Source organism: Clarias gariepinus, chromosome 2 (genome assembly GCF_024256425.1).
Source record: "Clarias gariepinus isolate MV-2021 ecotype Netherlands chromosome 2, CGAR_prim_01v2, whole genome shotgun sequence".
Taxonomy (NCBI): domain Eukaryota; kingdom Metazoa; phylum Chordata; class Actinopteri; order Siluriformes; family Clariidae; genus Clarias; species Clarias gariepinus.
In genome coordinates this window covers 10,570,114-10,593,308 of record NC_071101.1, presented here as the reverse complement: position 1 = coordinate 10,593,308, position 23,195 = coordinate 10,570,114, and the positions used below count along the sequence as shown (strand labels likewise).

Genomic DNA, 23,195 nt, shown 5'->3' with positions numbered 1-23,195 from the left:
GAGCCGCTGAAAAAGGGCACACTTGAGAGTCCACTCGTTTTGTCCGAGCAGCCTAAGAGTGCACTCAGATACCTGTTGGAGCTCACCTGTTTACTTTATCTAAACCACTCCTGCTTTCTCACTCTCTTTCTGCACAATGAACACTGCTGCTGCTTTTCTGCACGTGTGGGGTTTGTTTGATCCAAACGGTAAGCATTGTCTCTAAAACTCATAATATCATTATGTTCCTGGTCAGGAGAATGATATGTACAGTTTGTGGAAAAGCATAAAAAGGTGTGTTTTTATCATGGCAGATAATGGCTATATTGAAGGAAAGGACATGGATGAGTTTTTCCTGCACATGGTGAAGAAATTAGGGATGACAGTAAGCCAGATATTTGTTTCTACATTTTTGGACAGAATGTAGTACAGCAAATTGATCACCTTATTCTGTGTTTAAACAAAATGCAATTTAACTGTGTATAGTACTAGATTTTGTTGTTGTTGTTGTTGTTGTTGTTCCTTGAGTCCATCTGTTACCAGTGATGTTTTAGTATAATTCAGTGGAATCGTCATTAAAAATGCATGACACCATGCGGACAATGGTGTGGTTTAACTGCATGGGTCATGTGCTTGTTTTATGTTGTCTTAATAGTAAAATTATATTTACTGTTTCCTTTTCTTTACACTGCCAATCCGATAAAAAATATATATATATATATTTGGGCCATCTTTGATTATTGATTATTGATGATTGTTTATGGTGTACAGTGTGGTGGCCAGTTTATGTGTGAAAAATTATTCCTCATGCTCATCAGGGAAGAAAAAGTCCATAGATGTGATAACCTGGTCATTCAATACATTCAGGTCGTCAGCTGACTTCCTTTTTTTGCCACATAACATTTCTGAGTCTAGACCTGAGCAACTGAAGCAAACTCAGATCATAACACTGTCTCCAGAGGCTTGTACAGTGGCTCTATGCATGATGGGTTCATCGCTTCATGCGCTTCCCTTCTTACCCTGACACGCCAATCACTCTGGAATAAGGTCATAAGATCATATGACCTTTTTCTATTGCTCCAAAGTCTAATCTTTATACTCTTAGGCAAATTTAATTATTTTTTTTTCTCACTAACGAATGTTTTTTTTTTAAGGACACACAGCTGTTTAGTCAAAATCCTATGACAATGTATGTGTGTGTATATATATAAAGTTCTTTTATTTTTAATATTAAACATAGCTCAGGTTTTTACTGTCAAATTTTCCAAGATTTATTATTATTATTATTATTTTGGCCAAGCAGTTTTGCATAATGTGTGTGTAGAGCTGGGCCAATTAACTGTTTTCATTAACTCATGGGCCACAGTTAATAGCTGGTAAAGGACATTTAGTTCTATTCACTATAATACTTTTAAAAAATAAAATGAGTTTTATTGTTAGAAGGACAATCTGATAAAGGACAGGCTTCAACGCATCAGAGATTCCAGCACAGAAGGTCGTCTGCACATCCATCAGGTGAGCTATTTAGTTTAGCCCTGATCATAAATTTCAGAATTAAATGCTCTGTATCTCAACTCTTTCTACTTAACACATGCACACACACACACATACATACACATACACAGGTGGCAAGCATTGTCCTGCCTGAAGAGGAGAATTTCCTGCTGCTGTTCCGCAGGGAGACGCCGCTGGACAACAGTGTCGAGTTCATGAGGGTAAAACCAGATTAATTTTTCCCCCTTAATCCCTTTTTCTAATCTTCTCCTACCTTAGATTTTTTTTTACACTTATTAAGGTGTTTAAATCCAATATTGTGTTACCGAAGAACCAAAAGAATTAGTTAGTTATTCTCTATGTTAGGTAATACATTTTAATAAAATAAAGTGTTTTATAATCATAAGACTAACATGTGGGTCATGTGGACTCCAGAACCAGCATTCATCTTTGAAAAAAAAAAAGTGGTTAAAATTTACAGGTTAAAGTCACATGCGTATAAAAATGTATTATTTACATTTATAAGAAAATCAGCATGAATAGTGTACGGCTATAATGATTATAGAGCATAATGATTATAGACATTATAGAGCATAATGCAAAATTTCCTAATCTGACTAAAATTGATCCCTCTGCCATGCTAACTATATGTACAGTATATATTAGACCAATATTACTATTATTAACAACAAGAAACTTAGCCAGAAAAGTAAGTACTTAGCTAATGTTAATGATGATAAGGTGGTCATTTTGTTGAGTTACAATATTTTTATATGATTGTCTAAGGATATAGTGTTTTAGAGTGTTTGCTCAGATAACTAAGTATTATTTGTATTTACCTGAGAAAAAGAAGCTAGTTTATTACAAGCCAGTTGTTAGCATTACATACAGTATTAGCAAGCAATGTTTCCAAAGACAAAGAAATAACTTTTGGTTCTTCTTCTATCAACAAATAGATGTTGCTTTCCCACTTTTAACTTAAACATTGTATAATTTGATCTCTTGCCCTTTTCTAATACTGCAGGAAGTTGTAAACAACTAATAGCTTAGCATAACTAGCGTAGAACTATGAAGGAGTGAGTCACAAGGACAAGAAGACATGACTGCTGGGTGCTATGTCTGGGTTGGAGTATACTGTAAGAGCTATATTAAGTCAAAATCTACTGTTTCTCTATCATGATTAACTATGAGACATTTTATTTGCCTGTAGATCTGGAGACGTTACGATGCTGATAGCAGTGGATTTATATCAGCTGTGGAACTGAAGGTACCATTCAACTTTTATTGGAGACAATAAATGGAACTTGAAAATTCATCCTATTATCTTCATCTTAATTATTCTAATCCATTATTTTACTATAACAAATGCATGAAGGCTAGCCACAGCCCTACTAAGTACACGTTTGTAGGTGAAGTGATACTGCAGTACAGCTGTGTGAGCTCTGTTTCTGCTCTGCGTCTCATCTCCAGAGTTTCCTTGAAGATCTTTTTGAGCAGCACAACAAGAGCATCACAGAGGACAAACTGGAGTTGTACATCAACACCATTGTACGGTCACGACTCCAATGTTCTCGAATCTGATTAACAACAGGGGCCTGTAGTAGACACTACACATAATATATATGTCAAAAACTGAAAAGTTAAGAATGTGTTTGTATTTGTACAAAAAAAATATTTAAATGTCGGTACGGTAATGTTTTCTGTAGGGATATGTATAACATTTGTGGAAAGGGAAAGCTTTACAATCTTTCATCACATGCAAAAAGAATGTTTCTTGTTTTTTGATTGCTTATTAACTTCAAGAGAAAGACAGAACAAGTTTTTATAAGTGCTTTAACAGGAGTTTTAACAGACACTTGTAAGTACAAATCGATAACAATTAAGATTTTTTTTCATGCATTATTTTCAGCATATATTGATCTTTTATTAGGTTATATAACTATTTAGGTACTTTTAAATATTTTCGTTACTCTAAATAAAATAACTATAGTACATGTGAGACTGAACGTGATGTTGTAGGACCATTTATCCCTGTTTTTGTTTTCTTTTGTTTTTCTTCCCCAGATGAAGATGTTTGACAAAAACCAAGATGGCCACCTGGATTTAAATGATCTGGCCAAGTATTAATATTAAAATGCTAAACTATATGTATATTTACAAATTTCTTAAAGGATATATGACAACTTTATATAAGTATATTTGTATATTAACCACTTTTTTAATTTGCATCTCCAGAATTCTGTCTTTAAAGGAGAATTTTCTGCTGAAATTTGAGATGGATGTGAGTTACTTTGAAGTCTTTGAAACTGCTGAAAATTAAACACACATGCATGAACATCTCACCCCAACATGAATGTTTTAACATTCCATGCTTTAACTACATATGTTTTATTTCACTGCTGGAATTAACAAATGTGCTGTTAATTTGTTTGGCTCTCCATCCAGGCCTGCAGTCAAAAGGACAGAGCAAGGGATTTTGAGAAAATCTTTGCCCACTATGATGTGGTAGGTTTACATGTATGATTGGGAAAATGTTCGTCACATTTAACGCCTCCTCATAACTTAATGTGTATATGCTCGGTAGAGTAAAACTGGAGCTCTGGAAGGACCAGAGGTTGATGGATTCGTTAAGGACATGATGGAGTTGGTCAAGGTAGAATTTTTTTTTTCATTCTGTCAAAACTATAACGAGATAGCAATTTGATAGCATTTGAATCCAACTGTATGCAAGCTTTTTTGTTGTTTCCCATAATTAATTTTCACACGGGAGTCCAATGGTATCTGTACCATGGTACACAATACTATGGTATTTTTGAGAGCATCATGGTACTGGTTTGCTGATGTACTGTACAACTTGTAGCAAAATATGGTACATGATTCTACCATGATACATACTTTCGTACAACGGTACATGTACAGTAGTACGGTACATGGTTCTAATATGTGCTCCATAAACCAGGATACTAAAAATCTGTTTATACAGTATACCATATTCATATAGTATATAATGTTATAATGTTGAAATTTTAATATTACAGTACATGCAATAATATGGTATTGTCCGTATTACAGTATACCATAGTATGCACTAACATTTCTAATATGGTACAGAATGTGCAAACATACAATAATAGATACAGTAAAATATCTCATGAACTTTGGTAGCCACTGTGGTACAGAAATAAGTACCATGGTATTTAGGAAAATATTGAGGTACACACAATAGTACTACCATGGTACCCACTTTTTACCCAATTTCTTATGGGTTTCAAACTTACACAAAGATAAAATTTATATTTCTAATGGTTTGGTCTTAGACACATCGTGTCTATGGAACTCTTTACAGCTACTACCTAGTAGCCTTTTTAGCAATTAGCCTTAATGTTGAGGGTCTATTTACATTAGGTTTACTAAATAGTTAACCACAAATGCATTAATTACTAATCTAATTATTCAAATAGTCATTAAAACTTGACTGTGTCTAAGTGGAGTCAATCTGCGAAAACATTCTTTGTCATTTGAGATTTACTTTTTTTCTTTAGTTTTGCACTTTCCCCACAAGGCTAATATACAGTAGCTAACAAGAGAAACTTAGCATGATACACTCACCTCAACTTCATTTTGAAGTTTAATTTTGAAGCTAAATCACTAAATGCTAAATAACAAAGGTAGTTCTAGTCATTTGGTGTCTCTTTTTTAGTAATTTACCAACTTACCTGAGGTAAATGTTGCTATTTGGATGGCTATTACAGTATTTCCTTCAAGGCCTTATATTGTCTTTGTATTGTATGCTAGTTGATTTAGTAGAAATCTTGATTTAGATTTCACTAGCTAGCTTACAGTCATACTGTATATTAGAATTTATATTATATACAATATATCTGAATTTAAATGAATAATAAAAATAAAATAGCTTTATAAAGTTATTTAATTGACTCTTAATCAATGTATCATTTACCACAGACTTAGTCTGGTATTTTGTGAAACTCTTGTACAAATTCATGTTGTTTTTGAAAAAAACACTGTCCTAAGGTGAAGGTGTGATTTAGCTAGCCTCTTAGCTGTAAGCTTTTGTTACCTTCTAGCCATACAGTATTAGCATCATAGCTCCAGTGCAAAACTAAAAAAGTAAAGTGGATTGTATTTCATTTTTTTTCTGTTCACCTGAACAGTTAATTTTATGTGCTGTGTATTTTAGCACAAGCTCATGTTAACGTTTTATTCCCCCCTCACGGCTATCCCTCAGCCCAACCTGAGCGGCACAGACTTGGACAAGTTCAAACAAGCTCTGCTTAGCCACTGTGACATCAACAGAGATGGAAAGATCCAGAAGAACGAGCTGGCGCTGTGTTTGGGGCTTAAGCTTGCTCCCTGAAGCCCACAGAGCAAGCCCTTACACACACACACACACACACACACACAAATTCACAGGCTACCTGCTAATGTTAACACCATTCATGTAACTTTTGAAGCAATAATGCATGAAGACTAAACACTGTATTTGATGCTTATTTAAACATAATTAACTTGAAAACTTTAAGTAGTTGGTTTGGCGTTTACTTTAAAATGTCTTCAGTTATGATGGTGTATTATGTGTACTTTACTCATTCTTTTGTGACAAATAGATAAATATGAATTTCTGTTATGCTGAAGGAAAAAAAATGTGGTGATTTTTTATTTATCTCTTAGTTATTTAGCCAAAAAATAAATAGATAAAAACGATAGTCATAAAAAAGGTATTAGAATGTTCAGTAAAAATGTTTGGTTGTAAAATCAGGAAATTCAATGTTAATGGTTAGCTACTATGCTATTAAAATATCACTCACCATTAAAAAAAAAAAAACAATTCTGAAACGTTTCTGGTTTTAGAAACATCAACATGTCAATCTTCACACTAATAGTGATCTTTTACTAAAGTCTAAAGTTGTGTTCCTTGTTTTTGTGAGCTGTTCTAAAGGTAAAACTACTGCATCTTGGTAACATTAGCTTTCTCTGCACTGTTGTGTGTAAAAGCTAGCTTAGCCTCGTTTATGCTAGGGATCACTATATTGGATCCTCAAGATCTGGCACAGGTTTAACTCCAGAGACCCTTTTTGTCGCAACATTTCTATTTTCTAACCGTGCTTTGGACCAATCTATGATACCTATAATTCTTTTGCTACCTAACAGTTCCGACAAGCTTAGGAATTGTTTTATTTGTTGGTTTAATAATTTAATCATTCATTTTGGATGTATACTTTTAGCTATATTAAAAGTATTTTTTAAATATACAAAATTGCATTATGGCTATTTCTGGTTTTCCAAAATAATCTCTCCCAATAACATTCCAGTGTTCAGCTACATAGTGAAGTTTTATTAACTTTTATTAACATAAAGACCTATATGTGGTTGGAGGAAAAAGTTAAATGTCTCTTGATTTTGGGTAACCTCCTTTATCTGTTATCAACCTACACTTTAAAACTAAAGAAACAAATATCATACATAAAACCTGTCAGCTGTTGGGCAAAAGTTCAAGGATGAGTAAAGAGAGAGAGAGAGAGAGAGAGAGAGCGCAAGCAGGTGTAGAAGCTGTAATGTGTCGATTGGTGGGTCAGTGTAAATAGAAATGGAGTGGAAAAATTGGTGCCTGTTGTAAAGCTGTAAAGCAACATGATATGTGGTGTGTGTGTGTGTGTGTGTGTGTGTGTAATAGCAGTACTCCAGCAGCCTGTGTAATGATCATGTATTTGTCTGTCATTAGAGGCTCATCTCCCCAGCGCTCAGACGGACCAGGCTGCACATTAACGTTCCCCTGTACAAGAGAGAAAGTGAGAGTTAGTGTCACAAAGCTCATAATTTCCCATCAGCTCTGACTCCAGTGCACTGAATGAGCGGGGGTTTGTGTTCACCCTACCAGGCATGTTATTAAATTCAACCATCATTAGTTTCAGATTTATTTCTGGACCGCCATTATTCTGGAGTTTTGTGTTGATAAATTTTTTATACCAGCTCTTTCTGACAGTATTTATTAAATATATAAAATATAAATGCATTTATATTTATGCATTTGTTTAAAAACAAATAGGTAATTAGGTAGTTAAGTAACAACAACACCTATTGTACAGTATATATCGTCTTTTCATAATTGACAGCACAATGGATTTTAAGCCATTTAAAAGCTTATTTAAAAGGTAATAAGTGCTTGAGACTTATTTTTATTGTGAGGATTTATAAAAGAAAAGGCCTTAATTCTAAAGACCTTATAACATTTTATATCCAGTTTTATGGCGGCACGGTGGCTTAATGGTTATCACTGTCGCGTCTTGCACCTCCAGGGTCTGGGTTTAATTCCCACCATGAGTCTGTGTGCATGGAGTTTGCATGTTGTGCCCATGCTTGGTGGGTTTCACTTGGTACTTTGGTTTCCGTCTATAGTCCAAAGACATGCAGTTTAAAGTAATTGGTGCAAATGAGTATGTGAATGTTGACCGGAGGTCCCATCACAGTTGTTAAAATAGAACTAAATACAATGATCACTATTGGTCTACAGTACATGGTCCCTGTTTGGACTACAGAGGTTCTTAGATGGATGAATGGTTTTAGTTTTATATACAAAAATACTGCCATCTAGTGGACACTAAAAACTTGATTAAATACCACATGATCTTTAATTAGGGTTAAATAACAGTAACAGCTATGAAATTATATCACTCAACTTTTAATAGGGTGTAAAGAATAGACATTTGAGTATAAAATAAATAATGTGCATTATTTAATAAAGATTTAGATTTGGTGGAGAGACTGATATTTTCTCCCTCATATTTATTTGCAGGATAAATTAGTTGTACAATCTAGCTGTAATATGTTTAGAACAACAGACATGGAAAAAAAATACACTATAAACCTGTTATGAATGAACAAAATCTGGCAATAATGTTAACATTTATTATGAACCGCCAGATGGCACTATTTACTTGTTATTCAGAAAAATATTATTGTTTCAATTTTATTGAATAAAAAGATAATAGATTTTCTTGTCTTTTATTTTTTTAAAGAGATAGCTGTTAAGGTTTTAAATATTTTTAAACTGTCAGATTGTGTGTTTATTTGCTTATTCATTCATTATTAATCATTCATAACCCCTTTAAAAAGTATTTCCATTATCTTTGTCATGCTTGACTAGTTAAGGGCTGAATGTCAATGTGTTTAACCTGGTTTATAAATTAAGTGCTGTTGTTCCTATCATATGTTAGCTATTTTTACATACATTTGGGCTTCTTGGTAGTAATAAATCGATTGTTACACTGAAACGTGGAAATAAACACAGTTTGAGTCCGAACTAAAGAGAGTCAATCGAATGAATCAAACCCTAAACGACTCGAGTCGACTCGTTTTGAATTAAATCAATTAGAAGAGACGTATTCTGTCCACGTAAGGTAAATTAAAATAAAATACAGTTTTATTTTTCATTTAATTTGATTTACCCCTTATTCGGGTTTTTATATTAAAGGAATCTAATCAATTAAATTAATAAAATGTTTAAATCTAAACGAACCGATTCAGTAAAGTGACTCGTAACGGACTATTGATTCGGAGAAGGGAGAAAGAAGAAGGCGTGGTTTCGGGGAGCCGTCACTCGCGCGCGCTCTGAGCCGCTCCACAGCTCGCGCGCGGTGCGCCGGCGACGTAACCAAGTAGGATGAGCGAAAGGTGCAGCGACTGAACCGAAGAACTCCCGTTGTTCGTGTTTGTTTGTTTGTTTGTTTATTGCGCGTTATTGTTTGTTTTTCCATTTTGTTTCCATTCTGCGTGCTTAATATAACGTAAGCAAATGAAGGAGACATGGTTACATTTTCGCCATGGCAACCGTCGGTAAAGCGTCACGTGAAGGAGCCGTTGTTGTTTTGTTTTTTTTCCTCCGCTGTAATCCTGTACGCTGCGGGGTTTAAATTTTAACGCCAGCGCTCGCGCGCGTCCTCCCGTGCCGTTGAGAAGCTTGAGTACCGACTGACCCGTTTGACCGAGCTCGGTCCGGTTCCGGCCCGGAAATGGAGGCGGTTATGGAGAGAGAGTGCAGCGCGCTCGGAGGACTTTTCCAAACAGTCATCACCGACATGAAGGTAACGGTGTGAGCATAACGTCACCGACCCTGTCCGTTATTCAGTCACGTGATCATGGCGGTGTTCTATCACCAGCGGGTGTGATGTCGGGGGCAGATGATGGAGATGCTGCGGGTTGCCTGGCAGCTGCACTGGCCTTGGTAGTGTGTGTGTGTGTGTGTCATAAGCCATGAAACACAAATTTCATTCATGTCGAAGCCATGGAGTATTAAAGAAAACCGCCCCTGTGCTGCAGGTATTCATTTATACATTGTTAAACGCGTTAACACACATCACATAACACTCGACCTGAAACAAACACTTACAGAGTCGACATGCTGTTTTGTTATGAGGGTTTCTTTTCAAAAAAGTCTTTTTATTATTTTATTGTGTTTATGTTGTTTATACCATCCTATAAGTGTTTATGATACCCTACAGGTGGTCATACTCCCATGCAGGTGTTTATACCGTACTACAGGTGTTTATTCTAGCCTCTAGCCATTTATAAAACCGTACAGATGTTTATACTACCCTTCAGGTGTTTGTATTACCCTGTAGTTTATTATACTGCCCTGCAGGTGTTTATCCTACCCTTTAGGTGTTTACTACATTACAGGTGCTTATACTACATTACAGGTGCTTATACTGCCCTGTAGGTGTTTATTCTACTCTACAGGTGTTTATTCTGCTCTACAGTGGTTTGTATTACCCTGGAGGTGTTCGTGCGACCGTGCAGGTGTTTATTCTACTCTACAGGTGTTTATTCTCCTATACAGGGGTGTGTATTATCCTGTAGTTGCTTATACTGCCCTGTAGGTGTTTATACTACTCTGCAGGTGTTTAATTTGCTATACAGGGGTTTGTATTACCCTGTAGGTGTTCATGCGACTCTGCAGGTGTTTATTCTACTCTACAGGTGTTTATTCTACTCTACAAGGATTTGTATTACCCTGTAGTTGTTCATACTGCCCTGTAGGTGTTTATTCTACTCTACAGGTGTTTATTCTGCTATACAGTGGTTTATATTACCCTGGAGGTGTCCGTGCGACCATGCAGGTGTTTATTTTACTCTACAGGTGTTTATTCTCCTATACAGGAGTTTGTATTATCCTGTTGTTGCTTATACTGCCCTGTAGCTGTTTATACTACTCTGCAGGTGTTTATTTTGCTATACACGGGTTTGTATTACCCTGTAGGTGTTCATGCGACTCTGCAGGTGTTTATTCTACTCTACAGGTGTTTATTCTCCTATACAGGGGTGTGTATTATCCTGTAGTTGCTTATACTGCCCTGTAGGTGTTTATACTACTCTGCAGGTGTTTAATTTGCTATACAGGGGTTTGTATTACCCTGTAGGTGTTTATTCTACTCTACAGGTGTTTATTCTGCTCTACAGGTGTTTATACTACTCTGCGGGTGTTTATACTACCCTGCAGGTGTTTATGCCACGCTGTTAGTGTTTAAACTCCCCTGCAGGTGTTTGTCCTATCCCGCAGGTGTTTATACGACATTATAGGTGTGTGCACTACCATTTATGTGTTTATACTACTCTGCATGTGTTCATACAGCCCTGCAGATGTTTATCCTACCCTGTATGTGTTTATACTACTGTGCAAGTGTTCATACTACCCAGTAGGTGTTTATACTACCCTACAGGTGTTTATACTACTATGCAGGTTTTCATACTATCTTGCATGTGTTCATGCTGCCCTGTAGGTGTTTATACTGACCTGCAGGTGTTTATACATTCCTGCAACTGTTTATACTACTCTAAATGTGTTTGTACTACTCTGCAGGTGGTTATACTACCTTGTAGGTGTTCATACTACCATAAAGGGGTTTATTATATACTGTAGTTGTCCATACCCTGCAAGTGTTTATACTGCCATGTAAGTGTTTGTACTAACCTGCAGGTGTTTATACTCCCCTGTAAATGTTTCTATTACTCAGCAGGTGTTTATACTACAGTACCTGGTGGATGTTTGTACTACCCTTACAAGTGCATATACAGCACTTTTGGTTGTTTATACAGCCCTGTCAGTGTTTATAAAACACTATAGGTGAATAACCTGCCCCTTAGGGTATTTGTAGAACACTATAGGTGTTTATACTACCATGCGAGTGTTTCTAATACCTTATGTGCTTATACAGCCCTGTTGGTGCGAATAAAACACTATAGGGATTGGACTACCCTTTAGGTGTTCATACAAAACTGCAGGTTTTTATACTGTCCTGTATGTGTTTGCACAACACCCTAGATGCTTATACAGCACTGTAGGTATTTACACTTCGCTTTGGTTGTTCATACAACTCTTTAAGTGTTTATACACTGGCAAGATTTTTTTTAAGACTGGAACTCATTTTTTTTTACAACAAAAAGGTTTGTGTTAAAAACTGTAACTTTAAAACATTGCATGTGTTTATATAACACTGTAAATATTTATACAACACTATAGTTACAGCATTTAAGCTACTCTCTATGTGTTTATACAAGACTAAAGCTGTTTATCCTACACCAAGGTACTTTAAATTTAATGTTTTATCTTCACTTAACACTGTACCCAATTATAGAACACCCAAGCTGTTTATACTACACTGTAGGTGTATTTATTACTGTAGGTCTTTATTCATTAATCCAGGTGATCATTCAACACTGTAGGTATTCATGCTACCCTGTAGATGTTTTCCTACAATGCTGCAGATGTTTGTTTTATATGAAAGTTGTTCTATTACAGCAGGTGTCAATTTATAATGAATCTTTTTTACCCTGAAAATATTTATCTAAGACTGTGCTATACAATGTAGGTGTTTATTCGTTTTTCTGTTCAGCATTGTAGGTGTTTATGTGTACTGTACATTAAATTAGATTATATGTTAATCCAACACTAGGTTTTTATTTATAGTGAAAGTTTAAAGCAGTTAACACGGTCGGTTTAAGTAAAAAATATTCCTGTTTGGGTCACACAGTCGGTGTTTACAGTAGTTTGTACTGTGGATCTTACCCAAAGTGTTTATTCCACATTATAACATGTGTTTCATCAGGATTAGGAGTTCATTTATGAACTAGTTGAAGATTGTACAAGTAGTGTACAAGTAGTATTTCAATACTGCTCATGTTGAGGTAACACCGTGTTGGTTAAACACTGTAGCACGTGGGCGTGGCAGATAGACGCGCCGCATCCTTAGCGCAAACGCTGACCAGGCGGAGAATGGCGTGATTGTAGAAAGAGGCGGAGTTAGAATGAAAAGCTGGGATTACATGACATCAGTGTCAAGTCTTTGTAGAAAATCAGGATTAGGAAAATAGCAACTGATACGGCATTGCATCTGTGTGTGAAGAGGTACAGTAGGCAGGGACTCAAACACCAAGCAGTTTTGGATCAAGGCTTATACTGAAAAGGCAGATTTGTTATGAAAAAAAAGATAAAAAAGTAAAATAAGATGCACTAGTGTGGGTGTTCTGCATGATTCTTCATAAAGCTTCAGTTTGATAGATGACACTGCTTCCCAGAGGTGCTGAAGGAAGCAGGTGTGTGTGTGTGTGTGTGTGTATGTGTGTGTGTTTTTACAAGTCCCTGGTAAAGCCCCAGGTAAACTCCAGGCTTGCTCTGTCATCTCTCTTGGCAGTGTGCAAATTTACAAATAGTATTACTGACCCGAACCCTAAAGCACTACCGCTCAGCGTTGGGATTCTCAGTCTTGAACGCATCAGCAAGTCTGATCAGTAACACATACGTACAAGCATATGCACGTTCGCCAGTGATGTCACCGGCTTAACTACAAATATAGCGACCAGTCAGTAGGAACGGGAATCACGATATGATCACGACGTTCGATTTGTACTGCTTTGTCTGTTAACGTGACGATTGTGTAAATATTCCTATTTGATACTTTTTGTTTAGTTTTGTTTACCTTTTGTTACAATTGTATACAAAATTAGCAAAAAACTTTTAAATAGGTAAATTAAAGGATTATAGAGGAACAGCAACAGTTTATCAAGTACAAACTGAACGCAGTGTGGAGTGAATTTATTTTTATTCACACGTGTTTATAACGAGGGACAAAGTTTCTGTTCCTCTTAGGAGATGTTTATTCAACAATCCTGTATTTTATTATTACCGTAACAAGTTAACACAGGTCTCAGAGATCCCCCAAAGAGTGTGTTTATGTGGTTATGTGTGTTTGCGTGTTAATGTTCCAGCTGAAATCCCTCTCAGATAATGTATTTTTTCCCCTACCTCAAATAGCATTTCAGTGTCTTTGTAAAAAAGCGAGAAAAGAGGAGAGCAACAAACCAAGGGAGGGGATTTTCTTATATGAGGTCACAATAGTGGGGGAGTCTAATTGGTTTAGGACAAAAAGCAGGGAATGTTGTTTTTTTTTCTTCCGTTCAAGTTCGCTTGGTTGTACAATGAGAAAAAAGTTAATTTTGCATTATAGATGTACTTAAATGTTTATGGAAGGAGTCTTTCCTTTGTTAGTGTTTTCCAGCATGGAAAGTACCCTTTTTTTTGTTTTGTTTTGTAGATGTTCAATGATATCTAATGTAACTGTAAACCATCACAAAACGTGTTGTTTAAATATTTTATTCTTTACCTGACACGTTTTTAAATAACGACAATGATATACTGTATATTTCATACAGAAGATTTTCCAATTTTTTTTATTCCTTTTCATTTTCAAAGATTAGCACATGAGACAGAAGAGAAATACAGCATTTGTTTGTTTTTTCAGCCTTTCAACCATTTAATTTCAATCATTTCTTTTCTTACTTTTAAACATCGAAAGCCGTCCATGAAGCTGCTATGTTCAGAAGAGAGTTGGACACACTTTTAGATCATCCGCTCTTTGTCTCACTGCCGCTTCAGCACTAATCCCGTTCACCCTGATCACCCGTGTCTCTGTCTTCAGCTCCATGCTGGCGGTCACGCCGCCCGTGTCTGTTCATGCTCTAATCTGTGGCTTTATCCTAAAGGAACAGGATGCATGTGCCGGATCAGTTACTGCAGCATTCAACATGCACAGCCTTTATGATGTTTTTTTTTTTTTTTTTTAATCACCCCGCCCTCCCCCTGCGAGATGAGCCTGCTTAGGTAGGCAGCAGCTTCGGCCCTGCGTTTTGCACTCTCCTGAATCAGATTCACTGAAAGCAACACCTCACTAATTTAGAAATGGACCATAAGAGAATGATTTAACATCGTCAGAAGCCTGTCTTGATTTACTCAGTAACTGCTACCAGAATGTCCCTTTTTGTGTCCACGTGTGGTTACCTTCACATGACAACCAAGCATTCTGGTACTCCTGAGAACTGTGAAAATAACAGGACATACGTGAACTCGAGTTTTCGCTCTCTCCTGTACTGTTTATATATACAGTGGAACTGGTTAAGCCAACTTTTTTTTTTCTCTCTTGTGCTGTGGAATTGTGGGTAATCGTCTACCCTGCTGGGTCTTCCTGCGCGTCTCTCACTGGTATAATCAACACGTGCACGCGTGTACTGTTCACTATAACACTGTGACCATGTGTGTGTGTGTGTAAAACATATTTTATTTTGTGTTTGTATGCGTGTGTGTACAGCGTGCGTGTAAAGCAAAAGCATGTCTCATTAGAGAGGTTAAAGATCCATTTTTTCTCTCTATATTAGCCTGCACTTTGTGTCTGTGTGTGCGCACGCCATTGAATACCGTGCCACACACACACACACACACACACACAGACCCCTCCTACTTTCACCTTTACACACACACACACACACACACACACACACACACACACACACACTCTCTCTCTGCTCTACACAGAAACACTGCGATTCTTTTCAAAGGTAAAGTGCAGGTTAATTTGTTTTATTTTTACTTTACAGCAGTGATTTCGCGCGTGTGTAAAAAGAGTGGAGGAAGGGTAACTGTGTAAGATGCAGCATTCTGGGGGGGAGAGGGGAGCTTACTTTAAATTCACTTAGATTCATTGGAGTTTCCATTATTTCTTATGGAAAAATCCGATTTGGTTTACAAGTGTGTTAAAATATGAGCCCACTTCCTAAATGAATTATGCTCATAATCCAAGGTTCCACTGTATATTTAGCGCTGGATCAATTTTGTATCATCAAGGCATTTTAATAATTTGTTTAGATAAACAAAATACATTAAAAGTTAAATAGTTACTGAGAATGGATTAATTCTATTTACATGTATTTCAGTGGAAAAAACTAAATCGGTCTACAACCAAATCGGGTTACCACCAGAACCTACAGTAACAAATTAAGTTTGTGAACCAAGGTTTTACTGTATATCAGAAGAAGGATGCTAAGGTTGGAACTGCCAGGCAGGAGATGTAGAGTAAAACCAAAGAGGAGATTAATGGATGTAGTAAGAGAGGACATGAAGTTAGTTGGTGGGATAGAAGAGGATAAAGACGATGAGGGTGATAATTTATTGAGTATATCTGTAATTTTTCATTTATTATAATTCCATGAAGATGTTTAAAAACCAACATGTGTACACCAGAATTTGGAAAATTTGAATTTGGAGTAATCGAAAAATCGGTCTGGAAGACGCGACAAAGATTGCAGAAAAGATCAGTGAAGCAACTAAAAATCAGTTGAACCACAGTAGCAGGAGTGACCTGCCTCATAAAAAAAAAGATACCACAGACAGTGCGCTATGTGCACAATCTCGCTCTGAGTCCCTCTGACTTGGCACAGCGGTTATCAATGGAAATCAGAGTTCCTGTGACAGCTCAGACGGGGCAAAGGATTTTTCATCATGTCAGCCTCTATGGATGGCTTTAAAGCCTTGCTTGCTCAACACAAAACTGCAGACTTGAAGTTCTTTGGTCAGATAAGACCAAGATAATTTTTTTTTTAGGTCAGAAGGTGAACGCAGAGTCCTGACAGTGAAACGCAGGGGTGAAAGAGTGATGATTTAGAGCTGCATGAGTGCCAGAGCTGTTGGTTGAGATGACGGGTATAAATGGTGCAATAAATGCCGGTGGATCCACCAAAACACTGGCTGACAGGACGACTCCCAGTGTCCATCATCTAAGCAGGAGAGGAGGACTTCAGAACGATCATGGGCCAAACCACAGCTGCAAAACGAGCAAGAGATTCTAAAGAAGAAAAAAAGTATATAAAAAAAAAAAAGTACGTCACCTGACTTGAAAACAATCACCAGTATTGGAGTATTTTAAAGAGAAAGGTGGAGCAAATTAATATCAGAGCATCTGTTCAGAAATATGGCGAAAAACTAAAAAACTGCGATATTAAAGCTTTAGAGCTATACTGTACTGATAATCAAATCATTTTGATTCGTACATATTTTTCACATTTTATACACATTTCCATAATTTTCGGTCAATTCTGTAAAGCTGCTTCGCAACAATGACCATTGAATATGGTGTGGTAGTGTAGCAGTTAACACTGTCACCTTGCACAGGTAGTCCAGGTTAAATACTCGTCTCTGTGTGCATGAACCTGGGGTTAGGGTTAGGGTTAGAGAACCAGGAGTGGTCTTATTGATTACAGTGAGCTGCTGGAAAAACTGCTATATTGATTTCTCTGCAAACAAACAGAATATAACTTTTATTAAATTTGTATTATTCTTTCTAAATCAGACTGCATGACACAACGTCTTTTTGAGACTACGATAAGTCACCGGTCAGTCTCTGCAATCCATCCTCATGAATTTGTGATTAAAATAAAGGTGGACAAACGAAGCATTAAAAAAGAAAAAAATCTGAATCTCAGCAATTAAAGGCGTGCTGACTTTTTGCCACATTGAGTTCCTTCCCTAGAGTTTGTATTGTTGATACTATAAATCAAAACGGTTTAAATTTTACATAAGATCAATACCCTCACCCTATTACTGTAAAGGTAAGGCAATTTTGAATCATTTGACATTTAAGTGATATTGCACAGGGGTGTCCTCACTTCCGGTGTGTACTGTAAATAGTAATAATCTACTCGCCGGAATGTCACATGACTGAAGTTTCCAGGGTGTAATAAAAAGAAAAAATATCAACATAGTAGTTACAACATCAGTTAATATGACCAGACTTTTTTTTGTAACGCGTTTTCCCCTGCATGAAGAGCAAAAGTTCTGTAAAGCCAGAGAATCTTAAAGAAACACACTACACGCCAATTGACCTACGTTTTGATTTCTTCCTAAAACTAAATCTACTGACTACAAATGCATTAAGACCAGAATGAGTCAGAGTATTTGTTTTTTTTTTCTTTGTGTTTTTTGCTCCTTATACTTACATAAAAAATGAGCAAATGGACAACTTCATAACTGAAGCATTGTTATAAAATGTATAACTTTTTATTTCTTATTTCCTTCCCAGTTTATATTAAAGCTGTGAATCGCAGGTAGACTATTGCTCTGATTTGATTTATGGGTATTGTGATATTTAATTGAGTCAATTGACCATAGCTAATGCTAGTGTGTTTATTGTCTGGTTTCGTACAGGTTTTAAAATAAAAAAATAAAAAAAATACTAAAAGCATCTACAGTGAAATTCTATGTAACTGTTTTTTTTGGTTGTGTAGCCCATAAGAACCGTAGTTACACAAACCCTACAAATGTTCACGAAAGATGAAGTGACATCTAATTAACATTCCGGCGCAGTCATGTGACACTCTGTACCCGTGACATGATTTATTTTATTTAATTTTTTACTAAAAGTTTCATCATATTTAACAATCCTAATTGTTTACTAACATCCTATCGTTTATATTTAACCTAAAAGCATTTCTTGAAAAGTTTATAAAAGAAGAAAAAAAAGGTTAATATCACACACAAAACCATAATCTTTAAAAAAAAAAAAAAAATTATGCTAATCTGCACCAAGTGCTTATAAACTTAAAAAAGGAAGAAGTGGTAGTCTTGCTTAATGAGAGTATTGTGCAGGTACTTTGAGTAAGATAAAGTAAGAATAAGAGCAAGAAAAAAAAAAACATTTGTATTTTCTGACATGCAGGATTGGGGTTGATGTATTACCTTCCAACAGTTTGCCCCACATTGGGGTATCTTCAGGTGGCATGACCCGCTTCCAATCCCGTTTGATAAATTTTGAGAAAGACTCTTATCCCATCAGTGTTTACTTTCAATCCCCCGGGTCTCCGTGGCTGATAAAGGAGAGAGGAAGTGATCGGCTCGCCATTTCACACACAGTAAAGCATCTGACCAATCAGAGACGAGACTGCATTCTTGTGACGAATCATAACGCAGAGGGCGGGATTAATCGGAAAAGATGGGAAGCCGAACCTATCCTTAAAAGTTTGAGAAAACGTCTTTCTGACAGACTAAAACAATCCACAGCGAGCGGAACTACTAAAAACGGTTCTAATTAAATGCTTTATCAGATCAACATCCATGCGAACACTGGAATCTAATCAGAACGATTTAAATCGGATAAAGGAAATATTCCCCGTATACTTTAAGTGTACTGTAGCTTGTGGTACTGTAGGTACTTTTTAGGGACTGTTGCAGTGCAGTCGAATAAATGAGTGTTTGTGTGTGCATGGAGATGGATAGGTGTCTCTTCCGGGGTGTGTCCTCTCGAGGTTGAGTGAATGGATGAGTGTTTCAGCATACGATATAATCACTGCAGTCTCGTACAGACTGAGCACGAAAGGGATGGATTTAGGGGAAGACAAAAAAGAACAGAACAGAACAGGATGTCGAGACATGTCATGAATAACAAGCTCTTCGAAGCACATGGCCCAGAGCAAGTGCATGTGCATACGTGTGTGTGTGTGTGTGTGTGTGTGCCATATGATGACGACACCCTGATAAAGAGAAAGTGTTTAATGGGATGATTACAGTAAACTAAAAAAAGCTGACCGCGGTCTCAATGATTAAGAAAACGGACGCTGGCACATGTGGGATGGGAATGTGAAAGAGCTGGGAGCTGGGGGTTGATCCGGTGTGCTCTGCGGTCTGCAATTTGTGTGTGTGTGTGTGTGTGTTGGCAGGGAAGACTGCAGCGTCATGGCTCTGGTTCTGCAGCCTCTCGCGTTGTCAAGGCAACAGATGTTGCCTCCGGTTATCAAACTCTAAAAGAGGCATAGATGAGGCGCGGAGACATCACACACACACATGCACGTGCGCACACACTCAAGCACACACACGGTGTTAAATGTTCTTGAGACTGTGCATCACGTCTTCTTTGACACGCACCTGCTCTGTGAACATCACTTACGTCACTGTATAATTATATGAATAGGACTGAATTAAATTTCTATGATGAAGTGGAGAGACAGGAAACAGAATCATTATAGGGAACGGATTACATGTTTCCATCACAGACCCAGCAGACGACCCAGGTCTCTGGTAGCGTGTAACAAATTGTTATGTTTATAAAAAAAATTGGTTTCGAAAAAAAAAAAACATTTGCTTTCTTTAAACCTAAACAATTAAAGAAGGAAGTGTGAACATGTTGAAGTATTGGTTAATAAAAACATGAAATCTACAACCCTGTTTGAAATATTACATAATGTAGAAACTCTCAGCCAGTTAAAGATCCTCATCACATTAACACATGAATGTTTTTCGCCCACATAAAAACATCACATTACAAGTTGGTTATACAAACTTGAACGAAGTCTGTCTATTTTCACAGACTCATAAGTGACTGGACAACCGATTGATAAGCAGTTTCTTGGTATTTTTTATATCTATACATTATTTTATTATTTTACAAATTAAGGAGATAAAAGTTCCACTTGAGATTCTGACTGCAGCATATTACTTGTTCTTTTTTTTTTTTGGATTGTGTTTACAGTAATTAAACACTATTATTTTAAGAAAGTAGAAGTGTGTGTGTGTGTGTGTTTAGGTAATTCTGTGGCAGATTAATGTAGTATAATTATGAGACCTGTAAGAAAAATTCATAATAATATTTTTCATAAACAACAAAAAAAATCACTTGATTAATAAAAAATGTTTATATAAATAAATAAATAAATAAATAAATAAAAGAAGCAAAAACAAACAAAAAAATCTTTGGTCTTTTTTAACAACTATTAAAAAAATAATTTACAAATATTAAAACACAAAACATTTGGCTATTAGTGATAATATATTTTTTTATTATTTAATCTCTTTCAACCTTCGTCTTAATATTTACGTTTTTTTTTTTTTACCCTTACGATTTTGTGATCTTGTAATCAAAACTATCCCGCCAAACAATTAATAAAAAATAAAAATAAAATAAATTGATTAATTATATTAAATAAAAATAAAAAAATCTTAAAAGTAAGCAAATGAACATTTGGCTTAAATATTTTGGATAATTAACAAAAAAAAAAAGAAATGTGATTCAGGACATGTAGATGAGTCATAAGACTTGATAGAAAATATAGTGGCTGGCTCTTACTGTTGCTGGATAAACAAATAAATTAAAAAAACACCTCAATCATGTTCTTAATTCAGCTTGCAGAGAGAGAGAGAGAGAGAGAGGGAGGATGAAAGGTAAGGTGAAGGTAAACAGCCAAGCAGGAGGAGATAATGAAAGAGATTAGGATAAGAGTGAGAGGATAAAGACAGAGAGAAATGGTTATAGTGAGTGAATACTGTATGTTCGCTGTGTTTTCTGACTGCATAAAGAAATGAGATCTTTTTTCCTCTCCTGTTGCAGGGCAGCTACCCAGTGTGGGAGGATTTCATCAGCAAGGCCGGGAAGTTGCAAGCGCAGCTCAGGTGGGTCTTTGTAACGTTTCCAATTTTTCACATTTACAGTAGAAATCCCGTCCACCATCTTCTTCATGAGCCCTGTGTGTGTGAGGAAGCCATGTGTCACCTGACCGACAGGGCAGCTGCGGTCTCAGAGAGCTCGTGTATCAACCCTCCCTACGTCTCATCTTTCACCAGTCAGATTGCTCCTCGTGTCAGCTGGGAATGTTGTTAACCAGGACGCTGAACATTACCGGACACAAGAAACGGTGCAGGCTGTGTGTGTTCGAAACAGGCGTCTCCCACCCGAGTGTTCATCACCACTGAACGGAGAGCACTGTCGAAACACGCCCGGGATTCTTCTCTTGTCTTTTTTTTCCACGAGTACTACAGACTCATGCCATTTTCTATTTATTTACACACAACAAAGCAGGCTGTCAGTACACGCTGTACCTTACCTCATAAAACTAGCCTGATATAGTGTATTATTTCATATATGGAATTGAAGACACTCCCACATTGCCTAGCACTTGTTTTCTTATAAGGGGCATGAGAAACACGCCCGCATTTTTATAAATGGGAGTTTGTGGCACGCCTATTTTTCAATTTATAAACTTAAAGCCGCGCCTTATGTGGTCCAAGAACTTTGAAAGACTCAAGGAAAGGATGACACTGTTTTGGGAAAATAACCAACTGTGGTTTGGTGTTATAAGGCGAAGTTACTAATTCTTTGGCGATTATTTTCCAAAACAGTAAAACCTCGGATTGCAAGTAACGCGGTTTGCGAGTGTTCCGCAAAACGATCAAAGATTTTTAATAAATTTTGACTTGGAAGACGAACAAGTCTTGGTTTACGAGTATCATGCGCTTCTTGTTTTGACGCCAGGTGTCACGTGATCACAACTGAGCCAACGGTTTTTCTCTCTCTTGCGCTGCGGAATTGTGGGTAATTGTCTCCCCTGCTGGGTCTAAGTGCTCGTCTCTCACGCAACATCCGTGCACGCATGTACTGTTTACTATAACACTTTGACCATGTGTGTATGTAAAACATATTTTATTTTGTGTTTGAAAGCGCGTGTGTGCAGCGCGCATGTACTGTTTCTTAGAACATATGCGTGCGTGTAAAGTCTCATTAACGGGTAAAGATCCATTTTCTTGCTCTGTGTCACACACACACACACGCACACAAAAGGCGAAAGAGTGTGTAAACCGGCACGGTGTCAAATTACAAGCGCGCACACATAACGCACACACTCCGCAGCGCAAGAAAGAGAAACACACACACATACACAGAGCGCCTGCGCGCGTAAACAGGAACACTTATCTGTCAGGATTTATTTTTAAAGTGCAGGTCAATTTTTTTTTACTTTATATTTTGTGTTAATAATTTTTTTGTATTTATTTGTTTGGGCTGTGGAACAAATAATTAGAATTTCCATTATTTCCTATTAGAAGATTTGCTTTGATTTATGAGTGTATTGGAATTGGAAAAAATGCTCTTAATCCAAGGTTTCACTGTATATCTGGAAGTCAGAGCCATAGACTAAAATTTGTATTATTTGATAGTGTTTAATGCTGTGTAACGTTTTCGAACATGTTTCTTTTATCATTTATATTTACATTATAGCAGCTATAAACACTTTTTCCCCCACCAGACTTTTTTTTTTTTTTTTGCTGAGTCATCTTATTTTGTTACCAAGAATGTGGAAAGATATAAAATTTATTGTTAAAATTTTTTTTATTATTATTTAAAATGCCAGGGTTTAACGTTTCAAGTTGTTTGTTGAGGAAAATTGTATTTAGATGTGCGTGATGTGTGTTCTCAGGGCTACGGTTGTGGCAGTCGCTGCTTTCCTCGATGCCTTTCAGAAGGTCGCGGATTTGGCGACTGGAAGCAGAGGTAAACCCTTATATACATACATACACACACACACACACAGAGCTGAACTCGTTCACATTAACACGTCTTCTC

General features: G+C 36.7%; 2 protein-coding genes across 5 annotated transcripts in view; both read left to right on the top strand.

The window, feature by feature from the left end:
* Positions 1-6,226, top strand: LOC128514222 (secretagogin-like). The gene is made up of 11 exons (XM_053487974.1): positions 1-188; positions 294-364; positions 1,420-1,494; positions 1,605-1,694; positions 2,684-2,740; positions 2,944-3,021; positions 3,538-3,593; positions 3,709-3,754; positions 3,919-3,978; positions 4,058-4,126; positions 5,720-6,226. The coding sequence occupies exons 1-11, from the start codon at positions 137-139 to the stop codon at positions 5,846-5,848; spliced, it is 783 nt and encodes a 260-aa protein (XP_053343949.1). The 5' UTR covers positions 1-136; the 3' UTR covers positions 5,849-6,226.
* Positions 6,227-9,133: 2,907 nt separating this feature from the next.
* The window catches only part of LOC128513315 (protein MTSS 1-like), a 40,535-nt gene continuing 26,473 nt past the window's right edge, over positions 9,134-23,195 (top strand). For all 4 annotated transcript variants that reach the window (XM_053487077.1, XM_053487060.1, XM_053487068.1 and 1 more), the window contains exons 1-3: positions 9,134-9,572; positions 21,189-21,250; positions 23,050-23,123. In XM_053487077.1, the coding sequence (XP_053343052.1) occupies positions 9,501-9,572; positions 21,189-21,250; positions 23,050-23,123 (208 nt within the window). In that variant the 5' untranslated portion in view covers positions 9,134-9,500. The remainder of the gene's footprint in view (positions 9,573-21,188; positions 21,251-23,049; positions 23,124-23,195) is intronic.